This window comes from Scyliorhinus canicula, chromosome 26 (assembly GCF_902713615.1).
Source record: "Scyliorhinus canicula chromosome 26, sScyCan1.1, whole genome shotgun sequence".
NCBI classification, from domain to species: Eukaryota; Metazoa; Chordata; class Chondrichthyes; order Carcharhiniformes; family Scyliorhinidae; genus Scyliorhinus; species Scyliorhinus canicula.
This window is the reverse complement of record NC_052171.1, coordinates 8642313-8659910: the sequence shown is the minus strand read 5'-3', so window position 1 is coordinate 8659910 and position 17598 is coordinate 8642313. Positions and strand designations below refer to the sequence as shown.

The 17598-nt window shown below is 47.3% G+C and overlaps 3 protein-coding genes across 4 annotated transcripts in view; 2 read left to right on the top strand and 1 right to left on the bottom strand.

Moving 5' to 3' along the window:
- The first annotated feature begins 2179 nt into the window (after positions 1-2179).
- On the top strand, positions 2180-13654 carry polr3d (polymerase (RNA) III (DNA directed) polypeptide D). The gene is made up of 7 exons (XM_038785341.1): positions 2180-2230; positions 3428-3582; positions 6332-6456; positions 7205-7367; positions 8771-9042; positions 10174-10326; positions 12400-13654. Exons 2-7 carry the CDS (start codon positions 3567-3569, stop codon positions 12517-12519), a joined length of 849 nt encoding a protein of 282 aa, XP_038641269.1. The 5' UTR covers positions 2180-2230; positions 3428-3566; the 3' UTR covers positions 12520-13654.
- Positions 13655-15846: 2192 nt separating this feature from the next.
- On the bottom strand, positions 15847-16269 carry LOC119957548 (profilin-2-like). The gene has a single exon (XM_038785695.1). The coding sequence runs from the start codon at positions 16267-16269 to the stop codon at positions 15847-15849; it is 423 nt and encodes a 140-aa protein (XP_038641623.1).
- Positions 16267-17598, top strand: part of LOC119957317 (ATPase family AAA domain-containing protein 1-A-like) — a 32008-nt gene continuing 30676 nt past the window's right edge. Inside the window, exons 1-2 of one of the 2 annotated variants that reach the window (XM_038785194.1) lie at positions 16267-16720; positions 17524-17598. The gene's annotated coding sequence lies outside the window, so the exon portion shown is untranslated. The other variant, XM_038785193.1, reaches the window with a different exon arrangement.

The window sequence follows — 17598 nt, the reverse complement described above, 5'->3', positions numbered from 1 at the left end:
CGAGTCACTGGCAATTGTGATTCTGCAGGAACAACCTGGTGTGCAAATTGAACAAAAATAAGCTTCGAGGAGTTGACATGCTGAAAATGTGCTCCTCTATAATCCATTGGACCAGCTTTCAAATTGGCACGGTTAACGAACTGGAGAGAAATGCAATCTGGCTACATTTCGTCAGTGTGTGGTGCAGTGACACCCTCTGCCCAGCTGGATGTGGTGCTGTTGGACTGCTAGTTACTGGCAATTCAAGAACTATTTATACACGTGTGTGCATATTGTTGAAGGTGTCAGGGCAGATGAGAGAATGGTTCCAAAGGCATTTTGCATCAAGGCGCTCTCTAAATCGAGGCATAAAGTCAACAGCACAAACTCATGATGAACCTTTTGTAAAAAACCCGATTCTGGCCGCCGTTCCCTGGCTTCCAGGGATGGGGGACTTCAACTTGTCCTGGACAGATTGGAGTGGTTAGGATCTGGAATTCACTGCCTGAGAGTGGGCGGAGGCTGATACAATCTCGGCTTTCAAAAGGAGGATTGAGTTAGCACCTGAGCAGGAAAACCTTTCACCCTTAACGGGCGGGAGGGGGGGGGGGTGAGCTAAATTGTGCTTGTTGGGCGCAGCTGGAATGGGCTGGCATCCTTCCGTGCTGGACCCCCATTCTACGAAAACATACCAAGTCCCCTTGCCCACGGGTGTGTGGGTGAAATGTACCACCAGGCGTGATGCCAAGACGATGAGAGCCCCCACTTTTTAATCCTCCATCTGTCCAGAACTGCCCGACGTCAGCAATGGCTCAGTAAGAGGGCTAACAGTTGTGATGATATGCATCACTGTCTATACACAAGGGGCTTAATGTAAGTAAGTACATGTAGACCTAAATAGGCCACTAAGAGGGAGCACCAGAGACATGACACACAGACACATCAACCATAGGTCAGGAAGATAGGACACGACCAGTGGGCATTCACGATACACACAAGAGGTGACACTACACAGGGGGGGCATTACACCGACCCCATATATAAGGACACAGCACACATGATCTTCCTATTCCCGTGGAGGACACTCAGTGAGTACAGACACAGGGTTGATTCAACATCACACCCCCCACGTGGATGTAGCAGACTGGTTCGTAGTCTGAGTAGCTATAGAAGGATTAACAGCAGAGGCGAATCCGAGTAGGAGAATTGGAAATAGTTTAATAAACGTGTGCAGTCAAGGAAGCAGCTTATGCTGCGCCAAGAGCATAACAAGACACCAGTTATAGAGTTCACTACTGATTTCAATAGCTTCGGAAGTCTATTAAGGGCATGACTGGGTTTCTGTCGCGAATAGTTGAACAACAACTGTTGCAAATGAAGTTTTGTGTTGATGTTGAAAACATAGAAAATAGGTGCAGGAATAGGCCATTCGGCCCTTCGAGCATGCACCTCCATTCAATATGATCATGGCTGATCATGCAAATTCAATATCCCATTCCCGCTTTCTCTCCGTACCTTTTGATCCCTTTAGCTGCAAGGACCACGTCCAGCTCCCTCTTGAATATATCCAGCGAACCGGCCCCAACAGCTTTCTGTGGTCGAGAATTCCACAAGTTCACAACTCTCTGAGAGAAGAAGTTCTTCCTCATCTCAGTGCCGAATGGCTGACCCCTTATTCTTAGGCTGTGACCCCTGGTTCTGGACGTTCCCAACATCTGGAACATTCTTCCTGCATCTGTCCAGTCTTAGATGCTAACCACTGTGACGCCCTCTCCTAAACACGACTGAGTACAAGCCCAGTCAATCCCGTTTTTCTTCATATGTCAGCCCTGCCATCCCGGGAATTAGTCTGGTGAACCCTTGCTGGACACCGTCAATAGCGAGAATGTCCTTCCTTAAACTAGGAGACCGAAACTGCACACAGTATTCCAGGCGTGGCCTCACCAAGGCCCTGTATAATTGCAGCAAGACATCCCAACTCCTACACTCAAATCCTCTCACTATGAAGGCCGGCATGTCATTAGAGTTGGCACAAATAAGGAGCGGTTTGATTCCGCATGGGCTTCCAGCATTTTCAGACTCGCGTCCCCCTGAACTCCAAAAGCCACTGTAAGGACCAGAGAATGATGACTATGAAGAAAAATAAAGAAGTGGAATATGAGCTGCTGATGTGACTTGTCTGTAATGAATGCTGTCCTCTCTTTCAGAAAACCTTCACTCCCAACATCATCAGCAGGAAGGTAAAGGAAGAGTGAGTATATGTTTACTCTGCGCTAGCTTTGGTTTTCTATTTGTGGTGGTTACGTGATGCCAGCTGGGGTGGTGGGCGGGCGTTGGGAGAGCAAGTGCTGTGGGTCCGTGTACAGGGCCTCCAGCTGCCGAGCACCTGCACTTTCTGATCAGAGGCCCAGGTTTCTTACAGGGGACAGGCAATGAACTATCCTCACACACCTGTCATGCTTGTGTGCCTACCTTGCTTGGTGGGCTAGTGGCTTCCCATCATTCATTACCAGTGCGATTTTAGCATCAGAGAGTCCCCACAGTGCAGAAGCAGGCCATTCAGCCCATCGGGTCTGCACCGGCTCTCTGAAAGAGAACCCTACCTAGGTTCTCTCCCCTAACCTTTTGGACACTAAGGGGCAATTGATCATTGGCCAGTCCACCTAACCTGCCCATCTTTGGACTCTGGGAAGAAAACCAGAGCACCCGGAGGCAACCCACGCAGGACACGGGGAGAAAGTGCAAACTCACACAGTCACCTCAAGCTCGAAATTGAACTCTGGTCCCTGGCACTGTGAGGCAGCAGTGCTGACCACAGGATTCTGCCCGTTGCACATTTTGGAAGAAATGGATATTCAAAATCAGAGAGAGTGCAGATCGGGCTCCGAATTCGCAGGACGATTAGCAATGATGTGTTGACTACATCCTGTATGTCCCCAAATGTCCTTGCGTCGAACTCGGCTTTGACAATCTTTACATTACAATCATTACAGTGCAAATATGAAACTTCTGCATTTCAGTCAGTGGAGTAGCTTGTGTCCCGACAGAGTGTAGCGCTAGGTGTGGGGGAGATTTCTCAGCTGTCTGCTTGGAATGCGACAAAGACCCGGCAGCATCATTCCTGGGGTGGGCATGTGTGGAGAGAGCACTTTTCGAGCCGGTGAACACTGGGTTGAGTACTGGTGGGGACAGGGCTGCCACTGGAGGGAGGGGGTGGGTTCCACAGTCTCTCCATTTACTGCTGCGTTTACCCCTCTGCTCCATCAGTAATGTGTTAGTTTCACACGAAAGGCATAGGCGCACACATAGTGGGCTGCTAAAGGTGAGCGAGCACATCTCGTCAACGTACTCACAGACGTCACCTCTCAAGAGAAAGATGTGCTTTTAAAACTGCTTTTAACGGGAGCAGCACTTCCCACCACACCCCTTAAATTTGCTTCTCTTACAGACCAAAGGAGGACGATGCATCTCAGAGAAAAGAGAAGAAAGACCGAGAGCGGGATCGTCAGCGAGAGGCACGGGGAAGGGGTAGAGGAAGACCCGAGACGATTCAGTCCCACTCCATCTTTGAGCAGGGTCCTGCTGAAATGATGAAGAAAAGAGGTAAGGGGCGGAGAAGGGTATACACGAATCCTGTCTTTCCTGCTTCTATTCATAGCGCAGAAGCATGGGTCGGGCCATTGGGCCCATTGAGCTGGTGCTGGCTCTTTCAGAGAGCAACCAAGTTAATCCCACTCCCCTTTCTCCAATTCTCAGCAGCTCTGTCTCCTGCCAATTATGTCATCCAATGGGACTGCATCCCAAAAACGTACCACTCATTGATGAAAAGATATTTCTTTACGTTGCCGCTGCTTCTTTTGGGATCGCCCTTGATTGTCAAGATTGTCAAAGCCGAGGTTCGACACAAGGACATTTGGGGACATACAGGATGTAGTCAACACATCATTGCTAATCGTCCTGCGAATTCGGAGCCCGATCTGCACTTTCTCTGATTTGAATATCCATTTCTTCCAAAATGTGCAATGGCAGAATCCTGTGGTCAGCATTGCTGCCTTCCAGCTATTCAGTCATTGGAAACACCTCTTTTTTGTTGTCTGGATTTTATCAGACACTTCGTCCCGTTTATTAGTAAAACGTTTACCCAGGAGCCCTTACTTAAGAGACGAACAAAGGACAGAAACAGATTCACGGGTCAACCCAAATTTATTGACAAGTTCAATAGATGTTAACACACGATTACAATTCCCAAATTATCTTAACCCTATTTGCCTAAGATTCTAATACTACCTGTGCCGGTAAACTTGATTGAGCCACGGGTCCAATTCTCTGAGCCTCTGCTGTCTCGGTCCTCGTCTTCGAAGGATTCTTGTACGCCCTCTTCCGTTTGACTCTGGGTTGCCGCCAAGTCTGGTCTGTAGTCTCCTCCACTGCAGGCCGTGCCGAGCCTCTACTGCCAGTGCCCTCCTGGTGTCTCCTCTTACTCCACTTCCTCTGCGTCCTTCTGGAAGTTTCCGTGGCTTCCAGCCAAAGGGGGCCACTGGGTGGAGGTCACAGCACCCAATGAGGTTGCAAATCCTCTGTTTGGAGGACGCTAGATGCACCCGAGGTCACCATCGGCAGCTATCCATATTCCACATAGACCCTTCCAAATAATGTTGGGAACCTGAGGAGTCAGAGTCTGGCCGAAACCAGGGGATACACCAACCATCTGCCCAATCTGGTTATGACCAATCTGCACTCCTGGGGCAAGCCCTGCCCTGAACAGTATTATCTGCTTGTTCCTGATCTGTTCCTGCCTGACGGGTAGCACAGTGGTTAGCACAGTTGCTTCACAGCTCCAGGATCCCAGCTTTGATTCGCGGATTGGGTCACTGTCTGTGCGCAGTCTGCCTGTTCTCCCCGTGTCTGCGTGGGTTTCCTCCGGGTGCTCCGGTTTCCTCCCACGTATCCTGAAAGATGTGCTGTTCGGTAATTTGGACATTGTGAATTCCTTCTCTGTGTACCCGAACAGGCGCCGGAATGTGGCGACGATGGGATTTTCACAGTAACGTCATTGCAGTGTGAATGTAAGCCTACTTGTGACAAAGATTATTATATTATAATATTTAGGCCTGCCCCGGTTCCCAGTGATCTTTGGTGTAAGAGCTGTCTCCTGTGGCAGTTTAATTTACCGTGTCCAATTGTTGGTGGGCTACGATTCAGGCCATTCGCCATCTGGCCACAAGTTCCACAATCTAACCTTTCATGCTTTTGTACTTTTGTGTTTTTATTCATTGAAGGGATGTGGGCTTCGCTGCCTAGATCCAGCTTTCATTGCCCATCCCATTGAGAAGGTGATGGTGAGCCGCCTTCTTGAGCTGCTGCAGTCCATGTGGTGTAGGTACACCCACTGTGCTGTTAGGGAGGGAGTTCCAGGATTTTGACCCAGCGACAGTGAAGGAACGGCCGATATATTTCCCAGTCGGGATGGTGAGTGACTTGGAGGGGAACCTCCAGGTGGTGGGGTTCCCAGGTATCTGCTGCCCTTGTCCTTCTAGATGGTAGAGGTCGTGGGTTTGGAAGGTGCTGCCTAAGGAGCCTTGGCGAGTTGCTGCAGTGCATCTTGTAGATGGTACACACGGCTGCCGCTGTGCGTCGGTGGTGGAGGGAGTGAATGTTTGTGGGTGGGGAGCCGATCAAGCGGGGCTGCTTTGTCCTGGATGGTGTCGAGCTTCTTGAGTGTTGTTGAAGCTGCACTCATCCAGGCAAGTGGAGAGTATTCCCTCACACTCCTGACTTGTGCCTTGTAGATGGTTGCCACTGGGTGGAGGCCGAAGACACATGTCGATAAATCATCCATGGGTCAAAAATGTAACGGCAAAAAATAAAAGAAAGGGGAAATAATAATCTTTAGTGTCACAAGTCGGCGTACATTAACACTGCAATGTCGTTACTGTGAAAATCCCATCGTCGCCACACTATGGCGCCAAGGGAATAGACGGGGAATAAACGGGAAAGACCCGTACACCTGTGTGATACTGCCGTGGGATGCCACAAAGGGAAAGGGACGGAAAATTCTAGATAAGTGTCATCCAGGATTTTGTGTTCCTCCCACCTTGACTTTGGGTGATGTTTAGGGAAGGATGGGATCTGTTAATGGTCAGCAGTCTCGGCTACCGACAGTAATGTTAAAGGGAGCTTACCGCACTGTCACTGCCCCATCCTCCAGTAAACTGCGCATGCTGAGGGCATTTTAAATCATCACAGTGGGCTAATCATATTGACTTGTTCTCGGCTGTCAATGGTACAGTTACTCGCCTAGCATCTCTTGTATTATTTACACATCTGGCTGTGTCTCTATATATCTTCACAGCTGGTTGGGATTCCTCTGTGGACGTGAAAGAGTTTGGAACCTCACCGATTATTAACATAAAGAAGGAGAAACGCGAGTCGGAGGAGGAAACCAAACAGATTCTCCGCATGCTGGATCGCGACGACGTAAGCAGACGCTGAGGGACGCCCCTGATGTATTGCACTGCCCTAAAGTGGGGGTGGGCTACTTAGCTGGTGATCCGGAGTGTTCGAGGTCGGGGGCTGTTGTTGTAATGGGAGGTGCATTTGAAGGAAAGAATGAAGTGCGCGTGTCTCATTGGCAGCAGAGATGAAGGGGGAGGGAACGGACGGGGGTTCCATGATTGGTTCCCAAATTGCCGGGTTAACTTATCCCTTCCTCAGCAGTTGAGCTTTCACCCTTGCAACAGGGAAGGCAGAAAATGAGCGGAGTAGGAGTTTTGTGGTGGCTTTCTAATCATTTCTTCCCAACGCCAGCCTTCCCCCAATGGATGGGTGGGCACCAGTGGGAAGCTGACCTTTTATGCATTGGTGCAATACCTTGTCGATACTCACCACTGAGTCCCTCACTTAGGGACAGCAAGCAGGCCTGTGGAACCACACGGCAGAGAGAGCCTGTGTGTTTCAAAAGGGACAGTTTGGAGTTGGTCAGATAGGTTCCAGGTATCAGTGTTGGGATTGATAACTTGGGATTCAGGAACTCGGTGTAAAATAATTCCAGTGGGTATAATATCAGCACGGGGCAACGGTAGAGTTGGTGACCATCTCTGTCCTTAAACACCAAATTCCTTTTTTACCTGAGCCGTTCAGAGTTTGTGTTTTTCTTTGTCTGCATCAATGAAACATTATGTGTGCCCATTCCACTGAATGCTTTGCTTTGTCTGCCTGTGTGCAGTTTATTGACGATCCTGGTCTGAAAAATGATGCCCGGAACATGCCTGTCCAGCTGCCATTGGCACAGTCAGGCTGGCTCTTCAAGGAGGACGTGGAGGACGAGGAGGTGAAACCTGCACTGCCGGCCAAAGAGGATAAGATGGAGGTGGATCTCTCAGTGAAAGGCGAGTGTGACAACGCTTGCTGGTGCACGGGGCGACTGAATGTGTGAAGCCATTTGGAGGCAACGACAGAGTGGGATAGTTTGTTTAGCGCTGTTAATAAAGCGTTCATCGGTTTGATTTAATGTCTGCAATCAACCAATCTCATTGTTGATTCACCTAATCTGGTAGCCTGCTGTGTTAATTGGGAGCAGTCATTCAGACAGTCTTGCAGAAAATGTGAGGTGGCGGTTGTATCAGTTCAGTGGGGGTGGAAGAGTCATTCAGAAGTCAATCATTTAGAGTTGTTAAATAGCTTTACTATCAGAATTAGCGAGCCTGCAGTGTTGGCACATTTGGTGGAGACAGTCAGGCTCCACTGTGATACGAATCTCCCACACGCAAAAAGATAGTCTTGTGTTTACACAACGCCTTTCACAGCACTGGAGCGTTTCTCAGAAGCATAGAATGGTTACAAGCACAGGAGGCGGCCATTCAGCCCATTGCATCTATGCTGGCTCTCTGAAGTAGCACTTTCCCTGATGTGGGGGTCACTGATTAGCCCCAGGATGGTTCCTCAAAGAGCAACATGCTAAACGGCGTAACTCCTGGTTACTGCTGACCAGGAAGGCATCAGGAGCGGCTGAGCAAGCACGCTCGCCAGCACAGCCAGACTCCTTTCCCTCAAAATAAAGACCAGGGCAGCAAATTCTTGAGTGTTTAAAGAGCGGAAGGTGCCAATGAGAAAGTAACAGTAGTGTGAGCAACAGTAACAATGTGGGTGTCTGCTACAGCATTTATAATGGAACACAGCCTAGCTTACTAAGTTGGTAGTTAATGAACCACTTAGTCCTTGCGGTCCTGGTCCTGGTCTCAAGCCCCATGCTGCCTGATAGTTTTATTTAAGATGTTATTTAAGAAGGTATTTAAATAACTGAGCCACAAACTTCTGGGTAAGGTAATTAGGCAGATATGTATGAAATGTGGCCGATACATTCATTGAAAAGCATCTGGATTTAGCCCCTAGGGAAGCAATTGTTGCTGCTGGCACTACTTTCCCATTGGTATCTTCCTTGCTCTCTCATGGTTTCGCTGTCTGGCCTTCATCTTTTATGTCCATCGAGAGGGCAGACGGGGTTCCCAGTTTCTCATCCCAAAACACACAGTTAATGGCAGTGCGCCGCTTCCTGGGTACCACGGCGGGAGTGCCGATCTCGATGATGTGTCTGGACGAGGACTTGAATCCACAGCCTTCTGATTCGGTCGCGAGTGCTACTGCATTTTGGAATTTCCTGGCAATGCTGACTGTATAAACCTGCTCAATTGTGCGTGAGAGTGGCTGGCACCGTTTATAAAAGCCAGAAGGAATTGTTTGCGCATTAATCTCTGTAACATATAGTTAATGGTGTTTGTTGCTCTACTTTCAGTTAAGGATGAACCTGGAGATGAAGGTGTTGCCAAAGAGGTTCAGATGGCGCAGAAAGCAAGCGCGGTGAAGAAGATCCCGACTGTTGCAAAGGAGGTTTCGGTATCCGATCTGCTCGAGGAGCTGAGTGTGTGTAAAGATGATGAACTGCTGTTTCTGCAACTCCCCGACACACTGCCTGGCCAGGCTCCCACTCGTGATGAGAAGCCAATAAAGGCCGAGGTTCAGACCGAGGATGGCCAGACTGTGGTGCTGAAGCAGGAGAAGGCTCAGGTCGGTATCGGGGGAGACACCAGTTATTATGTCACTCGGGTTACCCCCGCCTGGTCACCATTTCCAAAACTGGGCAAATAACCCAGTACTGAGGTTTGGAACCATACCATTCACAATTCTGTTGTCTGATAAAAGTAACACGTATGGGGATACACAGCCTGGAATGTAATCAAAAGATTCGGCATGGATTACACACCGATTAACAGATGTCCAGGAGGGGAGTTATGGAGCCAGTTTAGCTCAGTTGTCTGGACAGCTGGTTTGTGAGGCAGAACAAGGCCAGCAGCGTGGGTTCAATTCCCGTACTGACTGAGGCTATTCTCAACCTCGCCCCTCGCCTGAGGTGTGATAATCCTCGGGTTAAATCACCACCAGTCAGCTCTCCCTCCTCAAAGGGGAAAGCAGCCTATGGTCTGCTGGGATTATGGCAACTTTACCTTTAATATAGAATAACGGATATCCGGGAGTGAGTTACAGACTGGAATCTAATCGAGGGGTTCGGGATGATTTATATATAGAATAATAGATTCCCGGGAGTGAGTTACAGACTGGAATCTAATCGAGGGGTTCGGGGTGGTTTATATATAGAATAACAGATACCCGGGAGTGAGTTACAGACTGGAATCTAATTGAGGGGTTCAGGGTGGTTTATATATAGAGTAAGTTACCCCAGAGTGAGTAACAGACTGGAATCTAATCGAGGGGTTCGGGGTGGTTTATATATAGTATAACAGATACCCGGGAGTGAGTTTCAGACTGGAATCTAATCGAGGGGTTTGGGGTGGTTTATACATAGAATAACAGATACCCGGGAGTGAGTTACAGACTGGGATCTAATCGAGGTGGTTCATGTATAGAATAACAGATCGCTGGGGGTGAGTTACAAACTGGTTACATAAAGGGTTAAGAGATACCAGGGAATGAATGTAATTAAGTCATTTAAAGGCACTTTCCATCACTTGATAATTCAATGAGTTTATTCCCCATCGCACGATTATCCCTGGATTAGAAACACAAAAGGATATCCACATGGGCTGGTGCTACTGGGGACTATTGTTTGCTTATGTGGATAATGCCTGTATAGTTAATGAGCTGTTCTCTAACCAGTCAGCGTGTGTGTGTGTCCTGTAGGAAGTGAAACAAGCTGAGAATTCCTGCTCGCTGATGGATTTAACTGAAGGTCAAATTGGGAAACTGCTGATTAGAAAGTCAGGGAGAGTACAACTTGTCCTGGGACAAGTCACCCTGGATGTCACTATGGGAACGACATGTTCATTTCTCCAGGTATGTTCCACGTGTTTTTACAAGCGGGGAGACAGGTTACTCTAACCTTTTGACATTTTCTCCTTAGAGGAGTCCCCTAATCTGGTTTGTTCCTTTCGCTCGGTCACTTGGCTTTTCTGGAGCTCGTTTCTTTCATTCTGAAGGGCGTGATTGTTGCAGGAATAGGTTTGTTACAAAATGAATGATTCCACCAATTAAATATTCAGTGAACATCGCCCGACTTTGGGCCTACCTCAGCCTATCTGTTGCTGGTACACTCAGTCATGCCTTTGTTACCTCCCTACTTGTCTGGTCTCTCAAATTCCACCTACCTCTGAGACAGCGGTTCAAGACGTATGAGCATGTAATCCAGACAGTTGCTCCTGCACAATACTGAGGAATGCTGCACTATTGGAGACATTAAACCAGGGGTGGGCAAACTTTTCCGTGCAAGGGCCACATTCAGAAATTCACAATTTTAAAGGGCCGCATAGTATATTAAGTAAAATAATTAATATTTTAAATAGCCAAAATAAAAGGTCTTTAAAGAAAAAAAAGCACATTTATTTGAAAAACAAAGTAACTCGATAAGTAACAGAACAATGTCAATGAGAATGATGCATCTGACTGCAGTCATTTACCAGTTTGTTGAAATCAGGTGTCAAGTTGCTTGTGCTGATCCTTAACACTGACAGAAGCACAGCCCGGCCGAGTCAACGATAAAAACACGCGTAGTGGGGTGGATGAGTGGGGCTGCCTTATTGGTCGGTTTAGTTGGGTGTGCGACCAATAGGAGCCCAGGTTACAAACAATAATAAGGCTTATTGTTTGTAACCTGGACTCCTATTGGTTGCACACCCAACTAAACCGACCAATGAGACAGCCCCACTCATCCACCCCACTACGCGCGTTTTTATGCGGCCCGCCAATGAGGTGCCCGGAATCATAACCGGCATTTTTGAAAAGCCGCCGGGGAAAAGCCGCTGAAGTAAATGCGCTTATTGAAAAAGCGCGTTTACTTCAGCGGCTTTTCCCCGGCGGCTTTTCAAAAATGCCGGTTATGATTCCGGGCACCTCATTGGCGGGCCGCATAAAAACGTTTGTCGGGCCGCATGCGGCCCGTGGGCCGTAGTTTGCCCACCCCTGCATTAAACCGAGGCCCCTTCTACCATCACAGGTGAAGGATCATGAAACACGGTAGCACAGTAGTTAGCACCGTTGCTTCACCGCTCCAGGTTCGATTCCCAGCTTGAGTCACTGTCTGTGCGGAGTCTGCACATTCTCCCCGTGTCTGCGTGGGTTTCCTCCGGGTGCTCCGGTTTCCTCCCACAAGTCCCGAAAGACGTGCTTGTTAGGTGAATTGGACATTCTGAATTCTCCCTCTGTGTACCCGAACAGGCACCGGAGTGTGGCGACTTGGGGCTTTTTACAGTCACTTCATTGCAGTGTTAATGTAAGCCTAATGTGACACTAATAAAGGTTCTAACACTTTGAAGAACAGAGGAGGTATCCCATGTGTCCTGGCCAATTTCCATCCCTGAACTAACATCATTAAAAATACTGTCTAGTCGTTCAATTGGTTGCCACGTTTCCCACAAGACTCTGCTTCCGTCACCTTTTAAGAAAGTGAATTCCAAACCCCCTCAACCCTCAGAGAATGTTTTTTTCTTCATTTCTGTTTATAATGGGCAGCCCTGTATTTTTAAAACCGTGACCCACCTCATTGAAGATTCTCCCACGAGAGAAAGCATCCTCTCCACATCCATCTTAAGATCTTATATGTTTCAATCAAGTCAACTCTTACTCTTCCAAACTCCCGCAGGAACACTGCTAGCCTGTCCAACCTTTCCCAGTAAGACAATTCGCCCATTCCAGGTATTCATCCGGTAAACCTTCTCTGAACTGCTTGCATGTTCAGCACCTATGAAACGCTTTGGGACATATTGAGGTTATGAAAAGCACTATGGAAATGCCACTTCTTTGTCTCGTCTTTCTCCCGCCCCACCCTCCCTCCGTGAAGATAACCCTGTCACTGTGAAATATCCGTCCTGACTGTTCCACTTTATTTGATTTCTGTCCCCATTTCCCTTTCAGGAACTGGTCTCTATTGGAATTGGAGAGAACCGGACTGGGGAAATGACGGTGCTGGGACATGTCAAACACAAGTTAGTCTGTTCACCCGACTTTGAGACACTCCTTGAGCAGACGCAATAGCTGGCATTTGAGGCGCATGTGTTTAAAAGGCGTCACAGCACACGAGAAGCAGGTGGCAGGGTGAGCTCCCCTTGTTTGCTCCTCTCTGAGCTGAGGAATGCAGGAGAATTTAATGAATGGCCGGTTCGCAAAGGAAACTGGAGTGAAACGTTTTCTTAATGGCTCTATTTTTGCCAGAATTAGGGTTTGTTCTAGTCTGGCTCGCCTGCTAACCTCGCTGACTGTCTGCAATCACTGCAGACGCGTTCCTGTAAAGGATACTAAAACAAGGGATCATCTGAATATGAAGTAATCTCTGAGGTGGGGGGAGATGTGCTTAGATTGTGCCCGACACCATGCAGCACTCACCAGGTACATTGCTCTAATGTGCAATGCTACCCTTCCTGATGAATATTTTATTTTGGGATTGTGTGAATTACTTAAATGTGCTTTCTAGCGTGTTTTCAGCCAAAGATGTAACTTGTTTTGCATATTGGACTATATTTCTGTCACGTACCTCCGAAGTTGGGCATCTTCTGTAGTTGTGGGGCTCTTCAGCGAGAATCTTTTATTTTTCATTTACCGAGAAACAGCAATATTAACAAAAAACACAGTTAATCCAATAGTTTACTTATCTTGCCTATAGCCCTCATAATTCACTGTTATACTTAAACCCACCCCCAGTAACAGGGCTTCTTGCTTTACCCCAGTTTCATACAGCTCAAAAAGTGGCCCCCTGACGGGGCACAGCCTCTCGCTGTACTGCTGGATGCTTATCCCACTCCTGAAGGTTTCACACACCATGTGATATTGAAATCCCAGCACGATACGATTGCATGTTAAACGCGCAATATTGGTGAGGGAACCTTTGCTCCTGGTATGTACCACATTTTCCCTCTCTCTAAATTAGGCTTGCGTCGAGTCTCATTGCGTGAGTGGACTGACGATACTGTTGCAGAGTTAAATAACTACTCGTAAGGTGGTTACGTAAATCAGAGGCGTATTTGACCAGCGTAGAGTGAGATTGAATACTGATATTGGCCGGGACTGTGCAGGATTTGAACTGGTTAATACAGTGTTTCACTCAACGTTCTTGACACTGCCTATGTTAAAAATCACATTGATTGAAAATAAAGTTACACTTTCAAAAATAAAACGATGGGACTTTGTTTTCACTTGCTCTCCAGTTGTGCTGGTTGTAACAGATCACAATCTTGGAAACAGGGCTTGGAAAATTGTCAAGTCGCAACATGCTTGTTTTATAATCAGTTGAGTGGACCCAACTTGTCAGTCAACACGAACCTGGTGAAGTGGGTGGGAATGGCTCCTGAATGGAAACGTGCACTTTTCAAAGTAGACAGGGGTATAAGGGTTGGGGATAGTTGCAACAGATATCAAGGGATGCGCTGAGTGAAGGTGTGCGCAGTCCAAAATCAGTAAATGACTTGAGGTGAGGAGTCATTCTGATTTCAAACGGGAGCCGACGCTGTATTTTCTCAAGTTCAATATGGTTGGAAAGCAACTTGTTAGTGAATGAGAATAATATTTGACTTGGGAGTAATTTCCTCGCCGCGATGCATTGTCCGCCAGTCATTTTCCAGTCAACAAATGGGCCATCTTTCTCCTGAGAGAAACTAGTCGGCAAACTCGGTCTAATTTCAAGCGCATTGGAGACTACCCAAAACCTTACGGTGACTGTCCTCAGATGGATTTACAATATAGTCCTGTGCTAACCTATGATCTGCTGCCAATGACTCACGCTATTTGTTCCGCTTTCCCTGCCTCCAGGAAGACATGAGTAGATTGGCAGCGCTCATATCGAGTTTATGGGTGGCACGGTAGCTCAGTGGTTCGCACTTGCTTCACAGCGCCAGGGTCCCAGGTTCGATTCCCCGCTGGGTCAGTCTGCCGAATCTGCACGTTCTCCCCGTGTCTGCGTGGGTTTCCTCCGGGTGCTCCAGTTTCCTCTCAATAGTCCCGAAACATGTGCTGTTAAGTGAATTGGACGTTCTGAATTCTCCCGCTGTGTACCTGAACAGGCGCCGGAATGTGGCGACGAGGGGCTTTTCACAGTCACTTCATTGCAGTGTTAATGTAAGCCTACTTGTGACAATAAAGATTATTAAAAAGTTTCCCTCTTCGTCTTGGCGAGTGACGGAAGGGCGATATATTTCCAAATCAGATTGGTGGGTGGCTTGGAGGGGAGCTTGCAGTCGGTGGTGTGCCTCTGCTGCCCTTGTCCTTCTCGGTGGGAGAAGTCACGGGTTTGGAAGATGCTATCAAAGGAGCCTTGGTGTGTTGCTCAACTCGTTCTGTCATCTTCCAAGATTTATGTATGTGCATTTCCAGGCTTTTCTTGCATATCTTAACTAAATATCCCATTTATTTCATCGTCTCTCCTGATCCTTCCTGGCAAAATCCAGAATTAAAGTGTGCTGGAATAGTGAGAAACAGCTTGTCAAGAAGTATGTTTGAATGTGCTATAAACAACATTTATAAATAGCCTGTTGACGAAGTTAATGGCATGCCTATTATAATTAATCATGCTGCAATTTTTAGGTGAGAAGCAAACCAATCCACAAAAGTGGTTAAAAAAATGTTTTTTATTAGAAAAGGAACTGGGACGGCTGTATCTGGGTGAAATCTGGCAGTGGATGTTTCTGTTAAGCTATTCTGAATATGGATACTCAGCCAGTTATGAGTCAGGATGAGATTTTCTAGTTGGCCAATTGTCAGCGTGACTTGCAGCTTTGGTTCAATGACTTGGGAGTTTAGTGAAAGCAGCTGGGATGTGGCTTTTTTGGGGATAAACCAACCGGCTCCAGTTGGGAAGCACAGACTATCCTGGGCTGTGACCTGCTTCGCCTCGGTGGATGCATTCTGGATCAGATTGAGTGGGCACAGTTGTAATGTTACATTTGAATGTTCTGGATGTGACTGGAGAAGAATTGTGACACTGTCTGTGGCTCCTACAGTGCACTGTCGCTGCTGCTTGTAGTTGTAACTGTGCTTTTTTTCTGACCATCATCAAACACTTTCTTTGTCCTCGCCCTTTCAAAATAAACAGTCACCCATCTAACATTATTCAGCTTATTGGAGCAACGCGGTTAACATTTGTTCCATTTATTTATTGTAAACTCAGTTTCTCTCGTTCTCAGGCACTAAATGTACAAGTGTAAAAACTTTTTTGTAAATGGTTTTTAATTGAAGGGGTGCCATCCATATTCCCGTAGCGGAGTTGGAAACATGCGCCGGACGCATGATAGGGACGGTTGCACGAACCTCGAAGTCTTTGAGACAACTTAAAGAAATGCCTCTGCACCCACAGTAGGTTTAACGCTGTTTTTCCTAACAGCCGGACTTTCTAATGTAGTTAGCCATCTGAAAGGCCTTTTTATTCAAGGTTCCTCCATGGACCCCTCTCTTACCCATGATCATGATGAAGACTTTGTTGGACTTTGCAATGGCGATGCTGTGACAAGGATGGTTGCTGTCCCATCTTTTCGTCCTGATGTCCATGGTATGGTCCCCATCCAAGTGGAAGTTATCCCTGATGACAAAGCACTTCAAGCCGCCGATGGTGAGGCCCTTGACAAAGAAGGTCTTCCGGTCGCCGCTCATGATGGTTTTGATTTCCCGCGGGCTCATTTGCTCAAACAGCCCTTCCTGCTTGGCAGCCAGCAGCCTGGGGCAGGAGCACGCAAACACTGCTGCATCCTGGCACAGTCCATCAGCGAGTAAGCTCCTCACGTACTCTTCCCAGCCCAGCATCCCTGGCTCCCCAGACCTGAGGCCGATGGGGCAAAGCTTAGACTTGGGAGTACGGGCTAAAAATGCAGCGGCCCCGTTTCACCTTGCAGACTGAAGTCTGCTCAAAATAGTTCTGCTGGAGTGGACGACACACTATAAGGAAGAACGTAGCAAGGGGATGAAACAAACCTCGAAAGTGTGCAAGTTAAACGGTCATAAACAGTGACCATTGTGACATCACAATACGTATTTGAACCATTTAATGTTCAACACAAGAAAAAATGCACAGAGGGACTTTAACTTCTGCATCTGATGTGGGCCACAGCTCTCTGCTCATGGCTGGATTTTAAAATGCTCGCCCTGCTCATCAAATCTTCCCCGTTGCACCATCGTTGACCGTGGCTCTTTTAGGTTTCAGCCAGCTTGGTTTAGCACATGAGGAAATGTTACCTTGGTGCTGCGGTGGGAGATGGTAGGTCAGATCATTGATGGTTTTGAAGCCAACGATGTGTTGAACAGGAGGAGGACACTGGTGTGGGTACAGATCTTTTAACAAGAGGCTTAGACATGTGTAAAACATTGCTGATCTCAACCATTACCGACTCAGATTTTCCGCAGATGATTAAGGAGCACTCGGTGGGGGTGTCTAAATCTTTTCTCGCTGTGCTACACAGAGCTCTACAGGAGAATTTTAGGATATTTAATCCCTGTTCCCAGTAATTCGCGGATACTCCAAACTAATGAGACTAACACATTTTGCTAGACGGTTGCACCTATCAATTGGGCAACAAGGTTAAGAACGGCCCTTTCCAAAACCTCCAGGCTCCCTAGCTTCACACAAGGTTAGAACAAGGGCCTCCTGAAAGTGAATCAGCCTTGCCTTTGGGAGTTCATGAGGTAAATATTGAAGTGTACGGGAAAGTGGGATTAGGGAGCATTCCAACATGCAGCTTGTCAAACGGTTGACTGCTGGGCAGGGGTGGACCCTAAATGGGATTTTCCTGTGAGCGAGTCTCCATTTTATTGGAGGGGCATAACATCACGTCAGTGAAACCTGTGTGTGTAATCATAAGATGGGAATGTTTTTAAAGAATAGTCGAATTCTAGCCTGTATTTTATGTTTTAAAAAAAGTGCTCTAGAAAGATTTTAAACATTTATAAACCTGTTTAAAAAATGTACGTTTACCATCGCTATCCTGGAAGTTCCTCTTTTCTCCCCTCAAACCTGTTACCCTCTAACTTTCAAATGACGCGGACTAAGTTTATTGCTTTCAGTTTGCAGAATCGGACAGGTCTGTTTTCCACTGATTCCAAGTGTTTTCAAAACAACAAAATCCATAATCGCAAAAG